General features: G+C 51.0%; 1 protein-coding gene across 12 annotated transcripts in view; it reads left to right on the top strand.

Moving 5' to 3' along the window:
• SLC25A37 (solute carrier family 25 member 37) overlaps positions 1-15,403 on the top strand; it is a 40,218-nt gene extending 24,815 nt beyond the window's left edge. For 4 of the 12 annotated variants that reach the window (XM_003984691.6, XM_019828422.3, XM_023252475.2 and 1 more), the window contains 3 exons: positions 9,817-10,045; positions 12,083-12,139; positions 14,218-15,403. In XM_003984691.6, coding sequence (XP_003984740.1) covers positions 9,817-10,045; positions 12,083-12,139; positions 14,218-14,738 — 807 coding nt within the window. In that variant the 3' untranslated portion in view covers positions 14,739-15,403. Of the gene's footprint in view, positions 1-823; positions 950-5,710; positions 5,733-9,816; positions 11,279-11,665; positions 12,140-14,217 lie in introns of those variants that run through there. The other 8 variants (XM_045055380.1, XM_019828423.3, XM_019828424.3 and 5 more) reach the window with 7 other exon arrangements.
• Positions 15,404-22,628: the final 7,225 nt, after the last annotated feature.

Below are 22,628 nucleotides of genomic sequence, written 5' to 3'. Positions count from 1 at the left end.
GCTCCTAGGATGAAGGGATGTGGGAATGCGGTGCGCTGCTGCCAGTGGGTGTGAGGTGGCCTTGTGGTGGCCTTGCCTGTGGCCGTGGCTTTGGAGAGAGCGGAGAGAGGCCAGCCTGTGATGAGACCTGGTAGGGAGGGCTTCCGTTGCCTGGGCCTGATCCCTGCTCCGGCTGCGAGAGACCCCGTCTGTACTGCTTACTGCGTGCCTCTCCGTAGCTGCCGCCACGCGCAATACGTAACCGTGGAAAACACTTGACTGTAAAGTCAATTCCAAGCTCCTGAGCAAGCCGTTCCCATCGTCCAGCCCCAACCTGCCTTTCTCTCAGCAAACGTTTATTGATTGTCTAGCACCCAGCCACTCTCCTGAGTCCAGAGCGACCTCTCTTCCTGCACCTTACCTCTGCATTTACCCTTGAACATAGCCTTGGGCCGTACCTTCCCGTTTCCCAGAGCCACTCGCACAGTCGCGTCCCCCTTGGCAGAATTGTTCACTTCCTCTCCCTGCCCTGTTCGCCTTTTATTTTTCAAAGTAGCACATGCACGAAGTCAAAAAGTCAAATCGTGATAGAAGGGATCGTAAAGACAGCTCCATTTTTTTTTTAGCAGTTGAGGTACCGTTCTTCTCTCTAGGTACAGGTCCCATGGCCCCTCTTGGGCTACCCTTTCTGAGTTGGATGTGCTCTGGGGTCTGACTCCTCACACTGTGGCCTGTTCTCAGGAGAAGTGCTGGGGCTCCTTCCCTGGAAGGCCAAGGAACTTGGTTTTGGTGGTCTTGGTGGAATTTGTATTTTCTACTGAATACTGAGTCATTTTATCCCTAGAAACAGCAGTGACCCCGAAGCACACCCCTCATGGGCCCTGAAGGTTTCAGGATTTCGTCTGGCGAGTATGAATGAGAGATGTCTCAAACGCTCCGCAGGCCAGGCTCCGCACTTTAGAGGCAGCAGGTAACCAGGAACGTTGGCGTGTGGCTCTTCTGAAAACGGGCCTCCTGTGGGGCGTAAGCCAAAAGGCAGAGCAGCCGCCTCGCTGTTTTGTTGTCTCGTGTGTGTGTGTGTGTGTGTGTGTGTGTGTGTGTGTGTGAGAGAGAGAGAGAGAGAGAGAGAGAGAGAGGGCGCCTGCCTGCTCCCTCCCCACCTCCCCTGAGCATCTGGGTGGCCTGGAGCTGAGGGGAGTCTGGACCTTCCCATGGGGGGGCAGGGAAATGGATGCAGACGCGTGTTCCTACCCACTCTCATCTCTCCGCCTCGTCTTGGTACCGCTCTTCTGACCGATGGCACAATGAACTAGCCCTTTTTTTTGCTCTAAAATGCTGGTTCTCACCAGGGGCTTTCAGAATGTATGTGCCTGGAACTCCCCATCACCACACCACCACATGCTTCTTTCTCCTTCCCCCCTTTTATCTGGGGGGAAGGGAGAGGGAGGCAAGGACTTCTTTGAAGGAGTCATTTTTCTCCTGCTGGTTCCTAAACTTGAAGAAGATCAAGGGGACAGACGCCTGGGTGGCTCAGTCGGTTGGGCATCCGGCTTCGGCTCAGGTCATGATCCCGTGGTCCGTGGGTTCGAGCCCCGCGTGGGGCTGTGTGCTGACGGCTCAGAACCTGGAACCTGGTTCAGATGCTGTGTCTCCCTCTCTCTGTCTGCCCCTCCCCTGCTCATGCCCTGTCTCTTTCTCTCTCTCAAAAATGAAAAACGTTAAAAAACTTTTTAAGAGGATCAAGCTTTCCTTTTGATTAACAAAAGAGAGAGACAAGGTATATTCTCTTCATGTGGACACCTTTGCCAGTTTGGGAGATTTAAAAAGACATGATTTGGAATCTTGAACTGGAGAATAAACGTCGATGTGCCTCTGCTTGTCACAAACAGCATGGTTCTCTGCGAAGCATTTCCCGCAGTGCTCTGTTCCTGGTTAGTGTGTGCGTGGGAATGGTACTGAGGGCCATCGTCATGTCTCATTTTTGTTACGATTTCGACAGTGTTTTTCAAAGGGCCGGGGCACAATCATCCGCCTTCTGTGTCAAACATGGAAGGACGACATTCCGAGTTGGGACCCAGATTCTGAGTCGGAACACCGGCAGTCTTGCACTCGAGTGCTGAAGGTTTTACTGTGTGTGCATGATTCTCCTTGATGTGGTTTGGGTTTCTTCTCTGTTGTGCGTGCCTCCTAAGGATTCTGGCAGGTGAGGATAGGACTCTCTAGGCCCTTGATGAGGTCCGTGGCTTCATTCCGGAAGGCAGTTCTTTCCCGACAAAGCACTGTGCCAGAAAGGCCTCTCTCTCCGGGCTGCCCGCGGGGATCTGTGTGCCTGCATGGGAAGAGGCTCCTGGCCTGACACTCTCTGCCCTGTGTGGTTGTGGACGGGAAGCTGGAGTGGCATCAGCGGGCCCCAGTGCAGGGGGTACACAGTGCCATAGATGGGCAGGGGGTGCCAGTGGGAGAGATTTGGGCCTTGGGCCGGAGGGTGAGGCCTTGCACCTGTGGCAGGCTGGCTGTGCGGCTTGGAAGATAGGGAGGGGGCTGCGGTTGGGACCTGCAGTCTGGCCTAGGCATTTCCCTGTGCTTCTACTTAGTGACTGTCCATGCGACTTGGGAACAGTTGGCGCGTGGGATAGAGTTAAATTTACGGGTTTGATTGCTGATTCTGCAACAGACACCGGGTGGCAGACGCTATTACTATTTGGCATTTTCCTGGCATTCAGTGGGTGCCTGAACTGAATTTCCTTCCTCTGGGAAAAGTCTGGAACAGAGACCCCTGCGTAGCCTTTTGGGGCGCAGCCCTGGTCTGGGCATTGTGCCCACCCGTTGTGCTGTGATGTTCACACCATGAACTTGGGAGCCCCTCACATGCCCGTTGCTGCGGTGTCTCTGCACCTGCCTCAGAGTAGGAGCTTGGCAGACGCTTTTGAATGGATGAATGGGTAGATTTCGCATTATCTTCTACTGATCCTGAAAGTGCATGTTTTTCGATGCGGGCGTTTTTTTATTTTCTTTCTTTCTTTCTTTCTTTCTTTCTTTCTTTCTTTCTTTCTTCCTTTCTCTTTCTTTCCTTCCTTCCTTCCTTCCTTCCTTCCTTCCTTCCTTCCTTCCTTCCTTCCTTCCTTCCTTCCTTCCTTCTTGTTAAAGTAAGCTCTGCGCCCAGTGTGGGTCTTGAACCCAGGATCCTGAGATCAAGAGTCACATGCTCTACCGCCTGAGCCCCCCAGGGGCCCCCCACTTGTTCCTTATTGTTGAGAAATACCGAGAAAGGAGGACTCGGAATCCGGGGCAGGTGGGAGGACAGTGGCCGAGGGATGCTACAGGTCCTCGGGTTGGGCCATCCTCTGCAGGAGACCCAGGGAGGGCAGAGGTCTCCCTGCCAGGCCCAGCTTGCCCCCTTTGCTTTTCTTGCTGGGTGCCAGTTTCCTGTCTGAAAAGGCAGGTGCTGAGCTCCGTGTGCCCTCTGCCCAGGGCCCCTGCAGCTCCTGTCATATGATCCTGTGAGCTCACCTGGGGCAGAGCACACATTTTCCGCTCTCTCTCCACCTGCCTCCTCTCAAGAAGAGAACAGGCCAACAAGGCAGGCTCGTCCTGATTTGTCTTATTAGGGGGGTAGTTGGGGCAAGGAGCTTGACCCCTCGCTCCATTCTGGCCTTTCCGGAAGCGTATGGAGCTGGTTTAATGCAAATACAGACTTTGTGTCATTGGTATGGAGTCTGATCTAGAATTGCCCTTCTAGAACTCTGGGAGACTTGCTCAGGTCACACAGTGCGTGGCAGAACCAGGCCAGAGACCCAGGTCTCCTGATTTCTGGCTGGGGTGCCGGAATAACAGGCCCAGAGGCTCATCGGGCTCTTTTTCCTTTCTGCTCCCCTCTCAGGCCCGTCTTCCAGCCTACTCCTGCCAGCCACTCTGGGCCTGGGCTCCCGGGGGTCCTGCCGAGCCCCGGATCAGATCTCTGCGCTTCCTGCTTCCAGGGCCCCCGCCAGCTACAGCTGTTTTCTCAACGTGTGTTCCCCAAGATGGAACTGGTTATTCTGCGAGATAAGGTTTCTGTTGCCCAAGACAAACGTTTAAGAAGTGCCTTGTGGAACAGAATCCACTGGCCGCTTTCCTGAAGGACTTCCCAGAGCCTTTAATCTGCTCATATGCATTCTGAACTTCCAAGGGTGTGGAGAATTAAAATGCGCAGGATGGGGATTTATTATAAAGAAAGGGAGAGCCTCGCAGCCAGGCCTGAGCAGGAACTGAAACCCGGGGCAGGAAAGGAAGTTGGTGAAATTCTCCATCTCCGTCTTCTTGCTTTGTTTTGGTTGCGTTTTTTTAATCTCTGCCCTTTCTCTGTGGATCCTACAGCATTCATTTTCCTTCTCTCCACCCTCACACCCTGACTTAAGAAAACATTGCGGTGAAACACATGTGACAGACAGTGAAAGTACCATCCTGACCATTTCTGAGCATATACAGTTCACTGGTATTAAAGTACGTTCGCACAAGTGTGTACATCTTGCAAAAGTGAAACGCTGTGCCCGTTGAACAACCCCCTTCCCCTCCCCCTCCCCCGCCCCTGGCAACCACCATTCTACTTTCTTTTTCTATGGTTTTGACAAGTCCATGTACCTCCTGTTATGTGGAATCATACAGTATTGTGTGTGTGTGTGTGTGTGTGTGTGTGTGTGTGTGTGTGTGAGAGAGAGAGCGAGAGAGAGAGAGACAGGCTTATTTCCCTCAGCATTAATGGAGCCAGTGTCAGGAATGTCCTTCCCTTTTAAGGCTGAGTACTGTTCCGTTGTCTGTGTGGACCACTTGTTTATCCATCCATCCATCGAGGGGCGCTTGGGTTGTCTCCACTCACCCCCAACTTCTCCTCTGGTCCCCAGGAAGCTAAAACAGTGCCTGGCTCTCAGTTGTACATTTTACAAGTAGAGTCACTGAAGAAGAAAGAGAGGCTACACTGGTGGTCGCCCCCACTCTAGCCACTGCCTGGCCACCTTGGCTTCTGTCAGCCTCCCTTGTGAGGGGGCTCCGGAGACCATACTGGTGCACGCTGGCCACTCCTCCCTCTTCCCTGAGCCCCCTCGTGGCACCCGGACGGTCAGTATGGGTCATTCTCCCCTCATCTCCCACGTTCCTAGTTATTTTTTTTTAAGTTTCTTTATTTTCAAGAGGGGTGGGGTGCACACGAGCGGGAGAAGGGGAGAGAGAGAGGGAGACACAGAATCCGAAGCAGGCTCCAGGCTCCGAGCTGTCAGCACAGAGCTCGACGCGGGGCTCAAACCTGCGAACTGTGAGATCGTGACCTGAGCCGAAGTCAGACGCTTAACCGACTGAGCCACCCCCAGGCGCCCCTTGCATTCTTTGTTATTGACTTCCCCGTCAGTTTTTCCTCTCTGCATCCTGGTGCCCGTCGAGGGTGGGCTCTCCCTGTGGGCAGGGTGAAGAAATGAAGGTGCCGTAGGACTGAAGTGGCTCTGGCCCGGAACTTGGCCACGGTGGGCCCAGAGAGGCCTTGACTGGATCCTCCTCCATGCTCAGGGGCCACTTGTCTCTGTCCCAAGTATGTGTCATTAAATGTGGCCTTTTTGAGTAGACCCCTGGGCCCCGGGGACAGAGAAGTCTACTGCTTGAGCAGACATACCCAGTTGCCCTTTTCTTTTCCACAGGGGGTGGTGCATTTTGGTTCAGTACTGCTTCCTCAGCTGCCTTGCCCCCTTAAAAAGGGAGAGGGGAGAAATCAACCTCGAATTTCCCTTGTAAGTCTATGAGGGCTGGCCTCTGTGAGTGGCTTTGTAAGGGAGGAACCTTCCCAACATCATCGTGTATGGAAAGGGTGGATGGGAGAAGGGACGGTCACGGTTGCCTGCCAACCTGGGCTGGGTCTTTCCCACAGTTACCTCACCCCGGCTGCCAACAGCTCCCTGGAGGATTATTCCATGCCCCAACATTAAGGAACCCGCTTGAGGTCCCAGAGCTGGAGTTCAGACCAACAACGTCACATTGGCTGGCCCTGAAGCTTCCTGCCTCTGCTCCCCTCTGAACACACTGCCTCCCCAGCCACCCCCTCCTCACTTAACCCAAGTGCCTGCCTTTCCGCCGAGGCTGGACACAGAATGTTTCTAGAAAGTGCTGGGGTTGAGCGGGCCCTTTATTTAGTGGTTCTCCAAACTGAGTGATGATCAGAATCATCTGGGGAGTTAAAAAAAAAAAGTTTTGAATCAGTGTATTGGAGTGGTGCCCGGAAAGACATTTTAAAACATTTCCTGGTGATTCTGGTAATCAGTCACTATTCTGACCCTGTCCTGCATTTTCCAGTTGAGGACCCTGAGGACCAGAAGATGAGATGCCATAGCCAAGGCCACTTGGCCCCATCGGAGCCCGTGTCAAGCCCAGAATAGCCTCTCAGCTCCTCCCTCTGGGTCCTGTGTGTTTCTCACACTGCCACCCCCGCTTATAAGGGGCTACCCACTAGGACCCAAGGAGCTTCACCATAGGCTAGCCTTGCTGCCCAAGGCCAGAAATTAGGAGTGGTGGTGGGGGAAGGGGGAGAATGGACTTCTGGATCCCCAAGGACCTCTCCTCTGGGTATGGGAGTGACAGGAGCCACCCTTTATTGACAGGCCCCTGGGACTGGCTGCTTCTGGTCTGCCTGTGGCTCAACAGATCACACCTGGGCTTGAGAAAGGCAGCAAAATGAGGGCTTGTTATCAATAGGGAAAGGATGGGAGCACCTGGGTGGCTCAGTCGGTTGAGTGTCTGACTCTTGATTTTGACTCCGTTCAGGATTTCAGGGTTCATGGGATCGAGCCATGTGTTGGGCTCCACGCTGAGTGTGGCGCTTGCTTGGGATTCATTCTCTCTTTCTCTTTCTCTCTGTCCTCCCTCTGCCCCTCTCCCCAACTTGTGCTGCCCCCCCCATCTAAAATTAAAAAAGGAAAAAAAAAACAGGGAATAGGGAACGGACAATAGGAGGAAAAGGTAACTCCAGGAAAGCTACTCGTGTTTTAGGGGGAAGTGAAATAAGCGACATATCCCGTGGCCCCAGTTGGTACCCTTACTTGCACACATTTGTTTGTTCATCCATTTGTTCAACAAATATTTGTTGGGCCCCCAGTGTGAGTTAGACACCAGAATAGGTGTTGTAGTTATCCTGTAAGACAGACGCAGCACCCCCCTCCATGGAACTTAGACGTCTGCAGGTTATATACTAGAATCGTATTACGTAGCCTCTTGGTGCCTCCTTTGCTATTACAGTAATGATGGTCCCAGACCTCTAATTTTCTTAACCATTCTGTCAGAAGAGGAAACTAAAGCTTGGAGAGGTTAACCATCTTGCCCAGGGTCACACGGAAGTGATAGACTCTGAATCCCATCCCTGTTCTCTCTATACCACCTCCTGCATTGTACTCCAGCTTTTTTATCAGGGGCAATGATAAGAAAAAGCCAGGGAGAAGGCAAAGCTTTCTTTGCTCTAGAATGTGGGCGATTTCAAGTGTCTTTTAGAATTTAAAAGATAACCTGTGTTGTCCTTGGAGAAGCAGTGCTGCCCCCTCCGGAGTAAACGCTTTGCATATTCCGAGCCAGGTGGAGTATTCACCCCTGCGAGTCAGGTGCCCTCTTGGTTGACAAGTGTGTGTCTCTTCCCCTGCTCTTGTTTGCTTATAATGTATCCTCCATCATTAAGCCTCTTCAGATACTTTTGGGAACATGTCAGAATAGGAAACAAACAGAAAGGCACAGGGACACTGGCCCCGTCCATTCCCACCCGGCACTCCCCTGGAGTGTGGGCCCCAGTGTCCAGCAGCGGCTCTGGCTGGGCCAGGGGGTATTTTCACTGGGCTAAAGTGGTGCATTTTTGATAAAGCTAAATTTAATTTAAAGAACAGTTTTATGACCAGAGGTAGTCTTTGTTTTTGTTTCTGCTTTCTTTAAGCATTAAAAATGGCTTTTCTCGTAGAGAATGATCCTAATAGAGGGCAGTGGTGATTGCCACTCACATCATTACTGTTTGATGTCCTTTCTTGGCAAAATGAAAAGTTGCCCACGATGCGCCCATTTTCTTTGTGGTTTTTACTAAGCTGGTGAAATCTGAAAATTACTATGAATTTGAAAATTTTTTCTATTTTTAAGTTTTAAAATAAAAATTTTATTGTTTATGTTTTAAAATCCAAGCGTAATTAACACACAGTGTTATGTTAGTTTCAGGTGTACCGTATAATGAGTCACCCCTTCCACACATTACTCAATGCCCAGCACGATAAGTGCACCACTTAATCCCCATCACTTACTTCGCCCATCCCTCCGCCCACCTGCCCTCTGGCGAACACACCAGCTTGTTCTTTATAGTTAAGGGCCTGTTTTTTTGTTTCTCTGGTTTTCTTTTCTTTGTTCCTTCGTTTGTTTCTTAAATACTACATATGAGCGTTAATTTAGATCATTGGTTTTCACGCTGTTCCTCTGAGCCCTTGAGTTGCTGGGTGGGGAGGTAGGGGTGTCTCTGCCTCGGAGTTGAGACATGGGCCCAGGGCCCTTCACCCCATTCTCAGTTAGAGAAATTCTTCAGTTTTACGTGTTAGGTTTGGGTACGATTTTGCTTGGTGTGGTAGAAGGATATCCATGCTAATGCCTGGAGACCCTTTCCTCTAGGCTGTGTGTGTGTTGAGGGAAGTGGAGGAAGGCGTGCTATTTGTTGCTTTTGCAGGACTGAGGCAGGGTGGGTCTTTCACCTGGGAGATACTGGGTTCTCCAGAGAGACCAAGCCATAAGAGCGATGGTGGGGAGAGTGTGTGTGTATGTGGAAAGAATTGGCTCATGTGATTATGGAGGCTCGGGGAATCGAAATCTGCAAGGCAGGCCAGCTGGAGATTCAGGGAAGAGCTCCAGTCCAGAGACTTTCGGGAGGCAGAATTCTTTCTTCCTTGGGGGACAACAGGTTGTTTTTTCTTCTTCGGGCTTTCAACTGATTAGACGAGGCCCACCATATTACAGAGGGTAATCTGTTTTGCTCAGTCTGATTTAATGGTTTCAATGTTAATCACACCTAAGAAATGCCTCCATAGCGACATCTAGAGTACTGTTTGCTATAGTTGGAGCCAGCGGGGGTACTGTGGTCTTGCTACATGAACGTGTAGATTAATTGTCACACCTACGCAAGTGCCCAGGAAATCCCTTTGTTGAAGGGATAACAAAGATGGGGGAAAGCCGAGCTTCTGCCTCAAGGAGGCAAGGCTATACACAGGAAGAAATTATGAACAAGACCATTTATATTTACGTGCTAACTTCAGAAGACAAAATGTGAAGTGCATTTAGAGGAGATGTGGGATGAAGCCCAGAGGGCCCCTGGGAGATTCCTGTTTGGGGCTGAACAGCAGGAGCATTCAGACCATGGAGGTCCCAGATAAGTGAGGACACAGGCTTTAGGACCAGAGTGGGAACCACAGGATAATAATACTTCCATTTGACTAGGTCTCTGAGTTAAGGGTTTCATATACATGATTTCATTTGATGTTAGCCAGAATCCTGTTTTTTGTTTTTGTGTTTTTTTTTTAATTGGGGGTCCCGAGGTCCAGAGAGGTTAAGGGATTCCTCAGGGGTCACACAGCTTGCCATCTGCCTCTTCCCAATCCTGCCCCCCCAACCATTTCCCCCCTTTGCTGGGCATAACGAAATCCACGTGTGTCTGTGAAGGCGGAAGGAGGGAATAAATGTGTTCTTCGCCGAGAAATCCTGTGGAACTCTGAAAATGGGCCGTTTCCTCTCCCTCTCCCCGCCCCGGGTCTTCTTTTTCCTCTTCACCGTCCTTGTTAACTTCCATCGTTTTGTTTTCTCGCCCTCCCCTAGACACGAATGCAGAGTTTGAATCCAGATCCCAAAGCACAGTACACCAGCGTCTACGGAGCCCTCAAGAAAATCATTCGGACTGAAGGCTTCTGGAGGCCCCTGCGAGGCCTCAACGTGATGGTGATGGGTGCGGGGCCGGCCCACGCCTTGTATTTTGCCTGCTACGAAAACATGAAAAGGACTTTAAATGCCGTTTTCCACCACCAAGGAAACAGCCACCTAGCCAACGGTATTTTGAAAGCGTTTGTCTGGAAGTTAGAGAGCTCTCTCCTTCAACAGACCCTTCCCCAGGGCTCTCCTCCCTGTGACCCAGCAGCCTGACGCCTCATCTCCGCCATGCTTGCTTATGAATAAAGAACTCTAGAGTCGTGTGTGCGCACACACCCAGACACATGCACACACACACACACACACACGCACACGCTTTTTCTGTTCCCCTCCTTCGCTTTCTAAAGCCTGGGGGCAGTCGGTGACAGAGGTGTTTCAGTTTTCATTGTTGTGTGGGCTTTTCCATTTTGTTTTGGTTTTTTTGTTTGTTTTTTTTTTGTTTTTTTTTTTAAACACGCAAAAGCACTTAATGATCAGATCTAGGAAAAAAAAAAACCCTGACTAGAAACAAAACTTTTCAATACTGGATTCCAAAAAAAAAAAAAAAAAAAAAAAAAAGTTATCTGGACAGCTTCTTTGAGACTATTTAAAAAACTGGTTCAACAGGTCTCTACAACGTCAAGATCTAACTAAGCTTTAAAAGGTCAAGAAGTTTTATGGCTGACAAAGGATTTGCGGCAGCACAGGCGACCTTTCCCACCTTAAGCTTCTGGGGGTTTGGGAATTTCACCCCCATTCTCTTCCGTTGGTCTCAGTGGCATCTCTGTGGAGGAGGAGTTTTCTTTTGTTGTTTTGAGGGCAAGAGGCGGGCGGGGGCTCGAGTTGGCACGGGGCTCCTACACAGCCGTGTTTTCCCGGGCCCAGCTCAGCGGCTCTTTTCACCTCTCCTGTGGGTTTGGCTTTTGTCGGGTTTCGTTTGGGTGGGGAAGGGGACTGCGGAGAGCAGCCTAAGGTGTACTTTAACAAAATTCGTGTTTCGACAGTGGACAGGTAGAGTGACCAGCGGCCAACCTTTCCCCTTCTCGTTTTGTTCTACTGAGAGTGCCCCATCAGCAAACCCTGGTAATAACAACCCCCCCCCCCCCCGGCTGGTTTGCAGACATTCGTTTCGCTTTTTAAAAACGGGCCCCTGGTTGCATTTATTAAGACAGGCGCTGCGGGCCACACTCTGATGCCGTCCCTGAGTCCGTGGCCTTGGGGTTCGACTAATGCTGCAACTGCCTCGTGTAATGTTTAGTCCCTTGGTCACTGAGCCCCGTGGCGGTGGTTTGATGCAACACAGTTCTGCCCAGCGCTGTTACGGCTTCGCTGCGACGTATGCCGTGGTTGCATTTTGACCTTTCTGGTGGTGATCGTAAGTGTGGGCGGAGGGGGAAGGGGGCTGTGTATGCATTTCTGAAGTGTTATCCCGCTATTTCTCATTCCTCCCACCTTTGGGTGCTCGTCTTAATTGGCTGGGCAGTGGCACCTGCCTGGGGAGGAAACCCAGAGCCAAAAGCAAAGTTCCAGGCCCCAATCAGACTTGGGAAGTGCCTGGTTCTTGAAGCCAGGCCAGATGGGAGCCTCGGATGGGGTCTGTCGTCCCTGAGACAAGTCCTAGCTTTGCCAACTAACCCTGGAAATCTGCCGCATGCAGATCTTCCTGATGCCTGCTTCCCCTGCCTGTTTTCTTGAAAACACCCGGATTTGATTAAGGATTTTTTTTTAAAAATGTCTTTTCTGACTTCTTCTCCCCTCTTAGCTGTGTACATAATACCATTCCCTTTGATTGCTCCGGCTCAAGGGCAGAGGGAGTTAGTCTGTAGACAAAGGTGAGGGACAGGGGAGCATTAAAAGCTGGACGGTTTTCTGCTGGAGAAAGCCACGAAGTGTGGTTTCCGGGTACCATCCAACATCGGCGGGTCTAGCCTTTCTGAGCATTGACTACAGATCTGCAAGATGAAAATGTGGGTACCTGTGCCTGTGTTACCTTCTCCCCATTTCCCCCAACAGTTCGATCGTCACTTTATGTCTTTAAGAGCCTGTGCTCACCTGGGTGGAGCTGGTTGTAGATTTTGCTTCTTAGAAAGCGGTGCAGGGTTCCATCTGATTTTAGGTTCCAGGAACTTCCTCAGAACACCCGGTCCCTGAGGGTAATTTTCTGGAGTTTGTTTTGCAGGGATAGCTGGGAGTATGGCCACCCTGCTCCACGATGCGGTAATGAATCCAGCAGAAGGTAATGCTTCATGGTCCCAGGGAATGGCAGAAGGGGATGTGCAAAGGGGCAGGAAAAAAAGGTGGTGGCGGGGACAGAAGGTCGGGCAAGGGGACTTCCAGCCTCCAGTCAGAATAAGTAGGAGAATTCTTTACCATGTTAGCAAGGGCCTTGAAGAGAGGCAAGCATTTGAGCTTATGGTGTTCCTCTTAAACAGAGCTACTGGGACTGTGATCCGTGGACCATGTTAGGAATGCCAATTCTAGTCCCATCTCAGACCTGCTAAATCCAAATCTCTGGGGGTATAGACAGAGTCTGTTTTTTCAATTTCTTAAGTTAAAAAATTTTGTTTGAGAGAGAGCGACGGAGCATGAGGTGGGGAGGAGGAGAGAGAGGGGGAGACACAGAATCTGAAGCAGGCTCCAGGCTGCTGCTCTGAGCCGTCAGCACGGAGCCCGACATGGGGCCCAAACCCACAAACCGTGAGATCATGACCTGAGCTGAAGTCAGGCCCTCAACCGACTGAGCCACCCAGGCGCCCCAGAGAATCTGTCTTAACAAGCTCCCTGGGCGATCCTTTTGCACTCCTCTAAAACCTGTGTGTACGTGTATGTGTGCACGTGCGCACAGGTGCATGCAGGCATGCACACACACACACACACACACACACCCTTTGGCCCTTGTTAACCTTTATTAACCCTAGGCAAATTTAAGGGGAACCCATCAAAGGCCATCATGCGGGCTTTGGTTCAATTTACTTTTTTAAAAGAGATTTGGAATTATTATGGACACTTTGAAACGTAACACAAGTGTAGAGAGAAGAGTGTTAGGAACGACCACGTGCACATCACTCTACTTGTGAATTAACCTTTGGCCATCTTGTCTTAGCCAACTCCTCCCACGTTATCTTTTTTTTGTATTTTGAATTTTGGGAGCACTATAAAACTATGAAACAGTTGTCAGCTGTGGGGACTTGAGCCCTTAGCCGACTCGGGTCCGCACAGCGAGGAGATTTGGGACCTGGTATTGGGCCACTTGTCAGCTGGGCTGTTCTCTGTGTGACATGTATGAGTCTCTCCACCTTTCCCCCCATCTGAAAATGGTCCCTTGCCAGAAGGGAAAAATCAGAGGTAAAATGTCAGCCTTTCACGTCTTGTGTTCCGAGTTTGTCTGTTTTTGTCTCTTAAGGTTGAAATTTCTTATTTGCTCTCTGCTGCCTCCCATGCCCGGGCAGACAGGGACTCCTTGTTCTGACCTTCAGGGACTTGATGGGTCAGACTGGGAGGTGGGCTTTTGTTTTTATGTGTTTAAAGCAGTGTGGACAGGGACCTGGTGAGTGACCGGTTAACTAGACCATGTCATCCCTGCAAGAATTTTGTTTCTACTTTTAAAGGAGGAACAAGTGAGGTTCAGCACCCTCTCTCCTCTTTGACATAATGGTTTAAGGACTTCATTTCTTTCAAAGTAAAGCCAGCACACTGTATGTGTTCATTTGGTGGTGCGTGGGGGGCTATTCAGACCCTTAGGCCTGAGGGACCACAGCTGGCCCTCATTGGCTTCATCCTTTGAACCAGCAGCTGCCCGGGTCTTCATTGGACTTTGTCATTGAATTTGGGCTGACATAATTCCAGTGTGTCTTCCAAGAGCGCTGTGACACACAGAAGCTAGAAATGCTGAGTCCGGACCACATACAGAGAATAAAGGACAGGACGCGGGAGCAGCCGGGAGGGAGGAGGGCGGAGAGACCGGGGGGCAGGATTCGGTTTTGTGGTGGGTGTGATGCTGGAGGCCCGCGGGCTCTGGGGGGATCAGATCAGTGAATCTAGTCTGAAGTGGCTGCCTTGTTTGGGGACCACCCTGAACAGGATTCAGGCGGGAGAAACCAGGCGCTGGGGCCTGGGGCCACCTTTGGAAACGGGGAGTGCCTGGAGCTGGCTCTGGGTCCTCAGGCTGGGGGCTGCGTGTGTGCTAGCTCTCCGTGACCTGTTACCAGTGTGTCTAAACTTGCTTGTTTCTCTTTATGGCCTGGCTTCCCATTTCACTGCGACCTGGGGTGGGGCCGATCCCAACCCATTGCCTGCCCGCGGCCCCGACCACAGTCGTGAAGCAGCGCATGCAGATGTACAACTCGCCACACCGGTCGGCCCTCAGCTGCGTCTGGACGGTGTGGAGGACCGAGGGCTTGGGGGCCTTCTACCGGAGCTACACCACTCAGCTGACCATGAACATTCCCTTCCAGTCCATCCACTTCATCACCTACGAGTTCCTGCAGGAGCAAGTCAACCCTCACCGGGGCTACAACCCGCAGTCCCACATCATCTCAGGCGGGCTGGCCGGGGCCCTCGCCGCAGCCGCCACCACCCCCCTGGACGTCTGCAAGACCCTCCTCAACACGCAGGAGAACATGGCCCTCAACCTGGCCAACATCAGCGGCCGGCTGTCGGGCATGGCCAACGCCTTCCGGATGGTGTACCAGCTCAATGGCCTGCCCGGCTACTTCAAGGGCATGCAGGCCCGAGTCATCTACCAGATGCCCTCCACTGCCATTTCCTGGTCCGTCTATGAGTTCTTCAAGTACTTCCTCACCAAGCACAAGCTGGAGAATCGAACTCCATACTAAAGGAATGGGCTGTGGGCAGTGGTTCCAGAATCTTTTATTTTTAAAAGGCTTTCCCTGCCTGCCTCCGTTCCCTTGTCCTCGCACCGAGGTGATTTTGGCGGGGTGTTTGCAGGATGGGCCCTCCGCTCCCCTGATGCCTTAGAGGGAGGGGACAGCCGCTTACCGGAAGGCCGTCCGCAGGGACATCCGAGGTGGTAGGTGGGGAAAGACTGGAAGGGAAGCGAGAAATGGCTTTTTGTCTCCCTTCCTCTGGCAAGAATGTAGCTTTTCTGCCTCACTGTAGCAGTCTCCTGCCCTAGGCTCGCAGTTCGCTCGAGAGGGGAGAAAATGTGCAGTGACTGAAAACATTAAAGAAAAAAAAGAGAGAGAGAGTTCTGTATATAAAAGTTCCAGCACACAGTATAAAATAGATGGATAATGTTTATCCTTTATTTTTCTACGTAGACGTTTTTGGATTTGTGTGTGTGCCTGTGTGTGTGTACAGATAGGTGTTACAGCTGGGACTATGAAGCTGTTTTTAAAAAAAATAGAGGGCTGAAGGCTTCCATCGGGTTAAGTTAAAAAGGCACCGAAGTGGTAAATTGCTGAATGCGGCCTAAAATTGTGCGGAGCCCCCCAGATGGAAGTTTCACTTGAATGTAAAATAATAAAGTTTATATTTTGAATTTCTCTTTTCATGGGGGAAAAAGGTACGTGGAAAATGAAATCATGAGCTATTACTTCCAGCTACTTTTTTTTTTTTTTCTCCTTTTGTTCAGTCAGTCACCTTTGTGCTAAAAATTCCAGGACCAAAGATCTGGCCCTGGGGCACTTTGTCTTGCTGTATGCACGCACGCATGCGTATATAATGGTGGCACATATATAATGTGGCACGGTCACACTGGAGGACCGTGGTCCCCAGCAGGGTTAGGATGACTAGTCTTACGCCTACTGAGACCATTCCCTTACTTGTGGTGAGTGACGGGAACGCCTCTCTGGGCCAGCACTCGGTAGCTCTTGAAATGCCAACGTTTTACTTGTTGGACGGGCAGCTGGGATAAATCCTACCCCATATTCCTGGGACTTCTTTCTGCTTCAGCCTTTAACTGGCCCTTCAGATACTCTTGTCTGTGTGTGTGTTGGCTAAATCTGCTTCCTGGTGCCATTTTAGGGATTTTTAAAAACATTGCAAGTATGTCTATGGTATTTGTTCATCCCTCTGCCACCCTTAGTTCACCTGTCACAGAGCCTCTCACCTCACAGTGACAGAGGCCAGGCGCTCGGGCTGAGCCCAGCTGCTGAAGTGAGGCCCGGACTCTAATGCACATGTCAAGATGCCTCTCTAGAACTATCTTCAGCCTCACTTAGTCTGCATCAGCTGAGAACTCGAGGCCTCACTGCCTTGTGTTCTGAAATGGCGCATCTGAGCCAGATTATCACTAAGAAAGTGCAACTTTGTTTCCTGCACCCGCCCTTTGCCAGCCCTCTCCAAGGGAAGAGGCAATTGCCTTGTAGAGCCCTTTAAAAAGGAGCAGGAGGTTGGGGCGCCTGGGTGGCGCAGTCGGTTAAGCGTCCGATTTCAGCCAGGTCACGATCTCGCGGTCTGTGAGTTCGAGCCCCGCGTCAGGCTCTGGGCTGATGGCTCGGAGCCTGGAGCCTGTTTCCCATTCTGTGTCTCCCTCTCTCTCTGCCCCTCCCCTATTCATGCGTTGAAAAAAAAAAAAAAAAGGAGCAGGAGGCACGTGTATTTTCAGCCTTCACCCTGTTGCCCCTCACCTTCTGCACGGTCGATGTAGTGCATCTCGCTCCCTGAGGCTCAGACCCAGGCCCCTTTGGAGGCTCTTATTCCTGCCAAGAAGTCAGGGACAGTTTTCCTCTGGAGACGCTGCACACTGCCTCCAGGGGTAATTTTGAGGTCAGGGACAGGGGAGTGCCGTGTCAGGGAGCTCCCACTTGTGCCCCATGAACAGGACCGTGTTCCCGGCCTGGGAGGGCTCCGCTGCTGACCTGTCCACTTTGGAGTTAGCCCCCCCCCACACACACACACCAGTTGGAAACCAGCTGCAGCAAGCCTGTGCCCCACTGTGGGTGCAAAAAGCCCACGGAGACCACGGTGCTGTGGGAAGTGTTCACATCCTCTGTGAACATGCTATGCATTACTATTAAGTTCTGCAAAAGGAAGAAAACTAGAGAGAATTCTAAATTATCCAACCACTTTTTGTCCACGTAAGATAGGCTGCAAAATATTCTTTAATCTCTTGCAGGATTTTGTTTTCGATGTTATTCAGAAAAGAAACTGTTCCCCTCACTAGGAGATCTCCTTGGGATGCAAGGAGAGGCAGGAAGGGAGTTTGAGCGCTCTGGGGGCTGAGCTGGAAAGTCGGCCCGTGTCTGTCCTCTCACCGTACACGTGGATTGGCTAGGAAATGGTGCCTTCCCCACTGTGTCTTTGTGAGGCTGGATAAGCCATGTTTCTGAGTTTTGAAGGTTGTGAGGCACTAAACAAATATAAGTGGGCTGCGTTTTGCGGGAACTGACTTTCCTCCTTGCCCTGGGCTCCAGAGTTTGTATTGTTGCCCCGTGCAGACTGTGACTTTGACATTGAGAAGTAAGTAAATAGGAAAATGTTCTTGCTGCACCCCAGTGACGACCACCTTTGCATGATCACGGCATGTGCTTGGACATTGGACTCAGGCAATGCTACTTGAGTACAGTGCTGGATAACTGTGCGTGCACACGGGTGTGAACGCTAAAGCCAGACCGTGACTTGCGATGCAATCATTTGTAGACCAGAGCGTTATCTTAGAATTAAAAAGTTGATTTTTTTCAGATGCTATAAAGCTTCAATCCAGGACTACGTCTTCTTACCTTTGGATCGAATCTAGCGACTGACTAGCCTACATCCTTCTGTGTGTCTTCTGTTTCTGTTTTTTTTTTTTTTTTTTTTTAACGATGATGCCTTACTCCAAGCCCTGTCCTCCAACGTCCCCCTAACACTGCATCTCCAACCCATTGTTACGCTAGGAAGGTTTTATTTAGCTTCACTTAAGGATGGTCGTGTCTGTTGCGGGCGAAGGTACTGCTGCTTCTGACCTGTGAGATGCACCATGTGTGAGAGTGAGCAGGTGTCATTTCCTAAATGCCTGAAGGAAATAGCAGAGTTTCTGCCGGCACGTGTTGCCAGCTCCTCGGAGCAGGGACAAATGTACGTTCATGCGTGCGGATATTTCGGGCTTGCTGCTACGGTGGTGACACTGGAGCTAGAGAAAATAAAAGTCTTGATCTTTGAAGTGTTGTGGGCTCTGTGGTGGGAATATTGAAAAAAGAGGAGAATGGACGGAGAGAAGGAGCCTAATCCATGGGGCTGGTGCCTCGCCCAGCCCCGCTCATTAAAAACCGGACCCGTGGCTGTGAGAGAAAATGCCATTTCCGCTCGCTTAGAAATGGAGGCAGATCGGGGGCGCTGGGTGGCTCAGTCGGTTAAACGCCCAACTTCAGCTCAGGTCATGATCTTGCTGCTTGTGGGTTCGAGCCCCACGTCAGGCTCTTGTGCTGACAGCTCAGATCCTGGAGCCTGCTTTGGATCTTGAGTCTCTTTCTCAAAAATAAATAAACATCGCAATAGAAGAGAAATGGAAACAGATTACCACGTTGGCTGGCCCAGGGACGGTCACATTATGATGTTGGGGCCAGGGCGAAGAGCTGCCTCTGGCTTTGCTCTCCATGCTGGAGAGGGTGGCAGTTTTCTTTCCTGGTGTGGGAGTGTGAGGGTGACAGGCTGCAAGAACATGGTATGCACCGCCTTGGTACCTGGCATGTACCTGTTTCTCTCTCTGCCCTTGTACCTGGTATGTGTGTGTCTCTCTTTGTCTCTCTCTCTCCTCCCGGGTACCTGATACATGCACCTCCCCACCTCCTGTCTTCCTGGAAGACCCAAAAGTGACCAGAATCCACACATAGTTCCTACACATCATAGGTTAAGCCGGAGAACTAAACCCTTTCTGGAGGTAGGAGAGGGTGGAGAGAGGTCTCAGACCTCTTTGAAAAGCCAGGGACGCGTCTTGACTGTTCACACGGTTTCAAAGTCAGGGAACCTACTCGCAGCCTCACCACCGAAGGCCTTGGCGAGGGAGGAGAGTCCCAACTGAGGGCAGGCCTGAGAACCAGCCATGGCCGGTGTGGGAGCTGGGAAGAGGGGCCACAGGGCGCAGAAGGCGTGAGATAAACTTGCAGCTGTGTAATCTTACCGAAGGCCAACTCGAAGTTCACCCGTGGCTGGTGGGTGATTGCACTCCACAGGGATGGGGGGCAGGTATGGCCGCTATGCGTTTGCAGCTCATGCAGATCCATTCGGCAGACAATCCTCTCCCTGCCCCCACGACATCCATCTGCCGCCAGTCTGCAGTGTGTCCCTCGAGCAGGGCACCGTGCCTGGTGCTGTGGGGAAAATAGCCAAGCGTGAGATGTGGCTTCCGCCCTCTCCGGCCTGAGCTCATAGAATAGAAGGGAAGACGTGGAAGTAAAACAGAAACGAGATGCCGTTAGACCAGACTCCACGACCGCGGCTTACTTGAGCCTCTTACTCACGGCTGTGTCCCCACCAGTGACGTACAGTGCGTTTCTTCCCAGCTTCGCCTTCGGTGCTGTCACATTGCTAGCTTGAAATCGGCAATGGTAGGAATGTTTAGCCACAGAAATAGGCAAATGCTATGAATCAGGGCTTTTTCTTCCCAGCCCACCACAGCTGGCACGCAGCTCTTGGCACGTGGCAGGTGTTTTAGTAAACGTGTGCCGAGAGAAGGGAAGGAGATAAACTTGTCATGCTCAGCCTGCATGCCTTCTAGTGCTGGCCCCCTCGGTTCCTCCTGTGGCAGAGGCCGACTTCACCACTCAGGAGTCCTCTCCAGCACCTCCACGCTCCTCACACTCCAGCCCAAGAAAAGCCATGAAGGGAAGGGGGTTCCCTTTCCTGCTGGGCCTACGTCTCCTTTCCGTCTGAGTTCCCGTGGCCTCCAGTTGGTCAGCTGCCCCTTCCGGGAGAGATGCCAGTACTACCCACAAGAGGGACCTTAATGAACAAACAGAGAAGAATGTCGCAAGCCCAGAGTTGTACAAGAGAGAGACACAACCTCCGGGAGCAGGGAGTGCTAGTACTGCTCGCGGGGAAATGAAGAGTTGTCTTCGGTCGATTGCAGAATGCGGTGAGTGGCTTAAGAATCATGAGGACAAGTAGGGAAAACACCTGAGTTTGCAGCCCATCTGAGCATTGTGCAGGGTGCCCTAGTGGTAAATTGCAGATAGGTGCTTTGACTGCCGTCAGCTTTGACCTTTCGTCAGTAGGTAACAGGGAGCCACGAAGGGTGTTGGAGCAGAGGACACCGTGAACTCAGCTCTAGGAAGAGTCATCTGGAGGAAGTGGAGAGGATGGAGTGGAGAAGGAATACTGGGGAGGCCAGGAGACGGTCGCTTTGGTGCCACCGTGAAATTGCCCAGAAGAGGGATAGTGAAGGGAAGAGGCAAGGGCGACTGGGACAAGAGTGTGCGCAGCTGATGAGAGGGTAAGTGTGGAATCAGCGGGGCTTGGGAGGTGCATGACTGTAGGGCAAGATGAGAACGAGGACTTGCTGTCTGAGAGCAGGGGTGGTGTCAAGAGGGAGAACTGGCTGGGAGAAATATCAGGTGGTGGCCGAGCTGGTGCCTTGTCTCGACATCCATCCGGCTCTCCTAGTCCTGGTTCTCCTTGGGCATGCGCGAGCCCATGGCTCCGAGCTCTTGGCTAACAGCTGCTTCTTTAGCTTCCCTCTCTTGGTTTCTGTTTCCCTGCCTTCCTCCCGGCCACCCACCTTTACTACCATCTCTGGTTCTGTTGAACTTAAGAATAGGCTCCCCAACATAGGCCAGTGTCCGATTTAGCTTCCTGTGTAAAGGAATAAAGAGAAACGGGATAGGATAGCAGGATGGATGTTTGAGATCCTAGGTCTCAATCTCCTGAACAGGTCAGTGTTTCCAGAACTTTCTTCTCGTTGGAATGTCCTCCTCCCTCTCCTGCTTCTTCCCCACTTCCCTTCTCTGCCCATCCAAGTCCTATCTTTAAGGTGCCCTAAAGATGGCACTTACTACCCCATTGCGGTCCATCCTGATTCTTGCATCAAATGTGATCTCTCTCTTTCTCATCAGCACCTGGCCTAGAGCGCTGGGGCCTACCTCACTTTGCACTTTTGTTACCGTCTGTCCGGAATGGGTGCCCCATGAGAACTGAGACTGCTGTTCATTCACTCTTGTCTCCGTAGCCCCCCAAACTAACATTTCCCTCATTCTGCATAAGAGCAACCATCATTGTTAATTGTATTTAGCAAGCTTCTGAAGTCCTGTTGAGTTTGGAAGGCCTGTGGGAACTCGGAGGTGGAGGTCCTCCACCTACCAGAGGTGGAGAATTAATTACAGTGCTCAGGAGAAAAACTAGAACCAGGGCTAAGGATTCGACCATTACCTGAAGGGGTATGATGGCTGAAGAAGCCATGCACACAGATGAGAGCCCAGAGAGAGAACAAGAACCTTGTGGAATGCTCATATTTAATGATGAGAGAAATAGGGGCACCTGGGTGGCTCCATTGGTTGAGCGTCCGACTTTGGTTCAGGTCATGATCTCACGGTTTGGGAGTTCGAGCCCCATATCACTCTCACTGCTGTCAGCACGGAGCCCACTTTAGATCCTCTGTCCCTCCCCCGTCTCTGCCCCTCCCCGGCTTGCACTCTTTTTCTCAAAAATAAAACATTAAAAAAAAAATAAATGTAATCATGAGAGAAATAGGAACTGGGAGACACTGGAGCGGTCAGAACATGATGAAGGTTGCCAAGAGGTGAGGCTTCCACGACAGGGGAGAGGTCATCGGTTCTACCTACTTCTTTGTAATGTAAAAATAGCTGAAGCCATTTTTAAAAATTCCCAGATTTTTCTCCTTGCTCTTGTCCTCTTTGTCCTTGGTTTGTTTTCCCCTCCTTACTTTTGCCTTTTCTGGTTCCCTTCTAAACCCCACCTTTGCGGTTCAGCTGCTTTGCCTCCCACCGCCGTTCCTAATGTATCTGACATAATATTCCAGTAGCCATGGGGCACCTGGGTGGCTCAGTCAGCTGAGCATCCGACTTCAGCTCCAGTCACGATCTCATATCATGAGTTCGAGCCTCGAGTCAGTTCTGTACTGACAGCTCAGAGCCTGGAGGCTGCATCGGATTCTGTGTCTCCCTCTCTCTCTGCCCCTCCCCTGCTCATGCTCTGTCTCCGTCTCTCAAAAATGAGTAAATGTAAAAAAAAAAAAAAAAAAAAAAAAAATTCCAGTAGCCTCCCAAGGCGATAAGCAGAGAAGGACACTAAAATGCACTTCCCAGGATTATTCATGAAAGTCAAAAGCTGTAAACAAACTGGATATCTGTCTATCAGAAGTTAAATGATTTGCAGAACATTCGGGCTATCCTAGTAGTTTAGTGGGAAGGAAGGAAAATTCATGAAGGGCCTCCAGCCAGACACTTAAAATTCGGACCCCCCAGTATGTGTATACAATTTGAGAATAATTCCAAGCTTACTTTTCTAGGCTTGCCTCCTAAAAGTAGTATTATTTGGGGGAACGTGTGCTTTCTTTGGTGGACATGTGGATATGAGGTGACACTTGAGAATTCCAGGTTTCTGTTGACAAAGCTTCGTAAGGAAGCTCTTTGCTTATGTTCTTATTTACCTGTGGCAGTCATGACCTTGCGTTTTCCATTGTTGGTGGGGAACCTGGGGGGAACCATGGGCTAAGAGAACACACGTGCCATGGTAGGAGGGACAGCCCAGCCCGTGTTCACTGTTTACTGAAACTCCTCTATGAGAAGAAAAAATATAAATCCAGATGATACTGGCAGTGTTTTTTGTCC

The sequence above is a fragment of the Felis catus genome, chromosome B1 (assembly GCF_018350175.1).
Source record: "Felis catus isolate Fca126 chromosome B1, F.catus_Fca126_mat1.0, whole genome shotgun sequence".
In the NCBI taxonomy this organism is placed as follows: domain Eukaryota; kingdom Metazoa; phylum Chordata; class Mammalia; order Carnivora; family Felidae; genus Felis; species Felis catus.
Note: the sequence above shows the minus strand (reverse complement) of the source record. Positions and strands in the feature narration are given on the sequence as shown.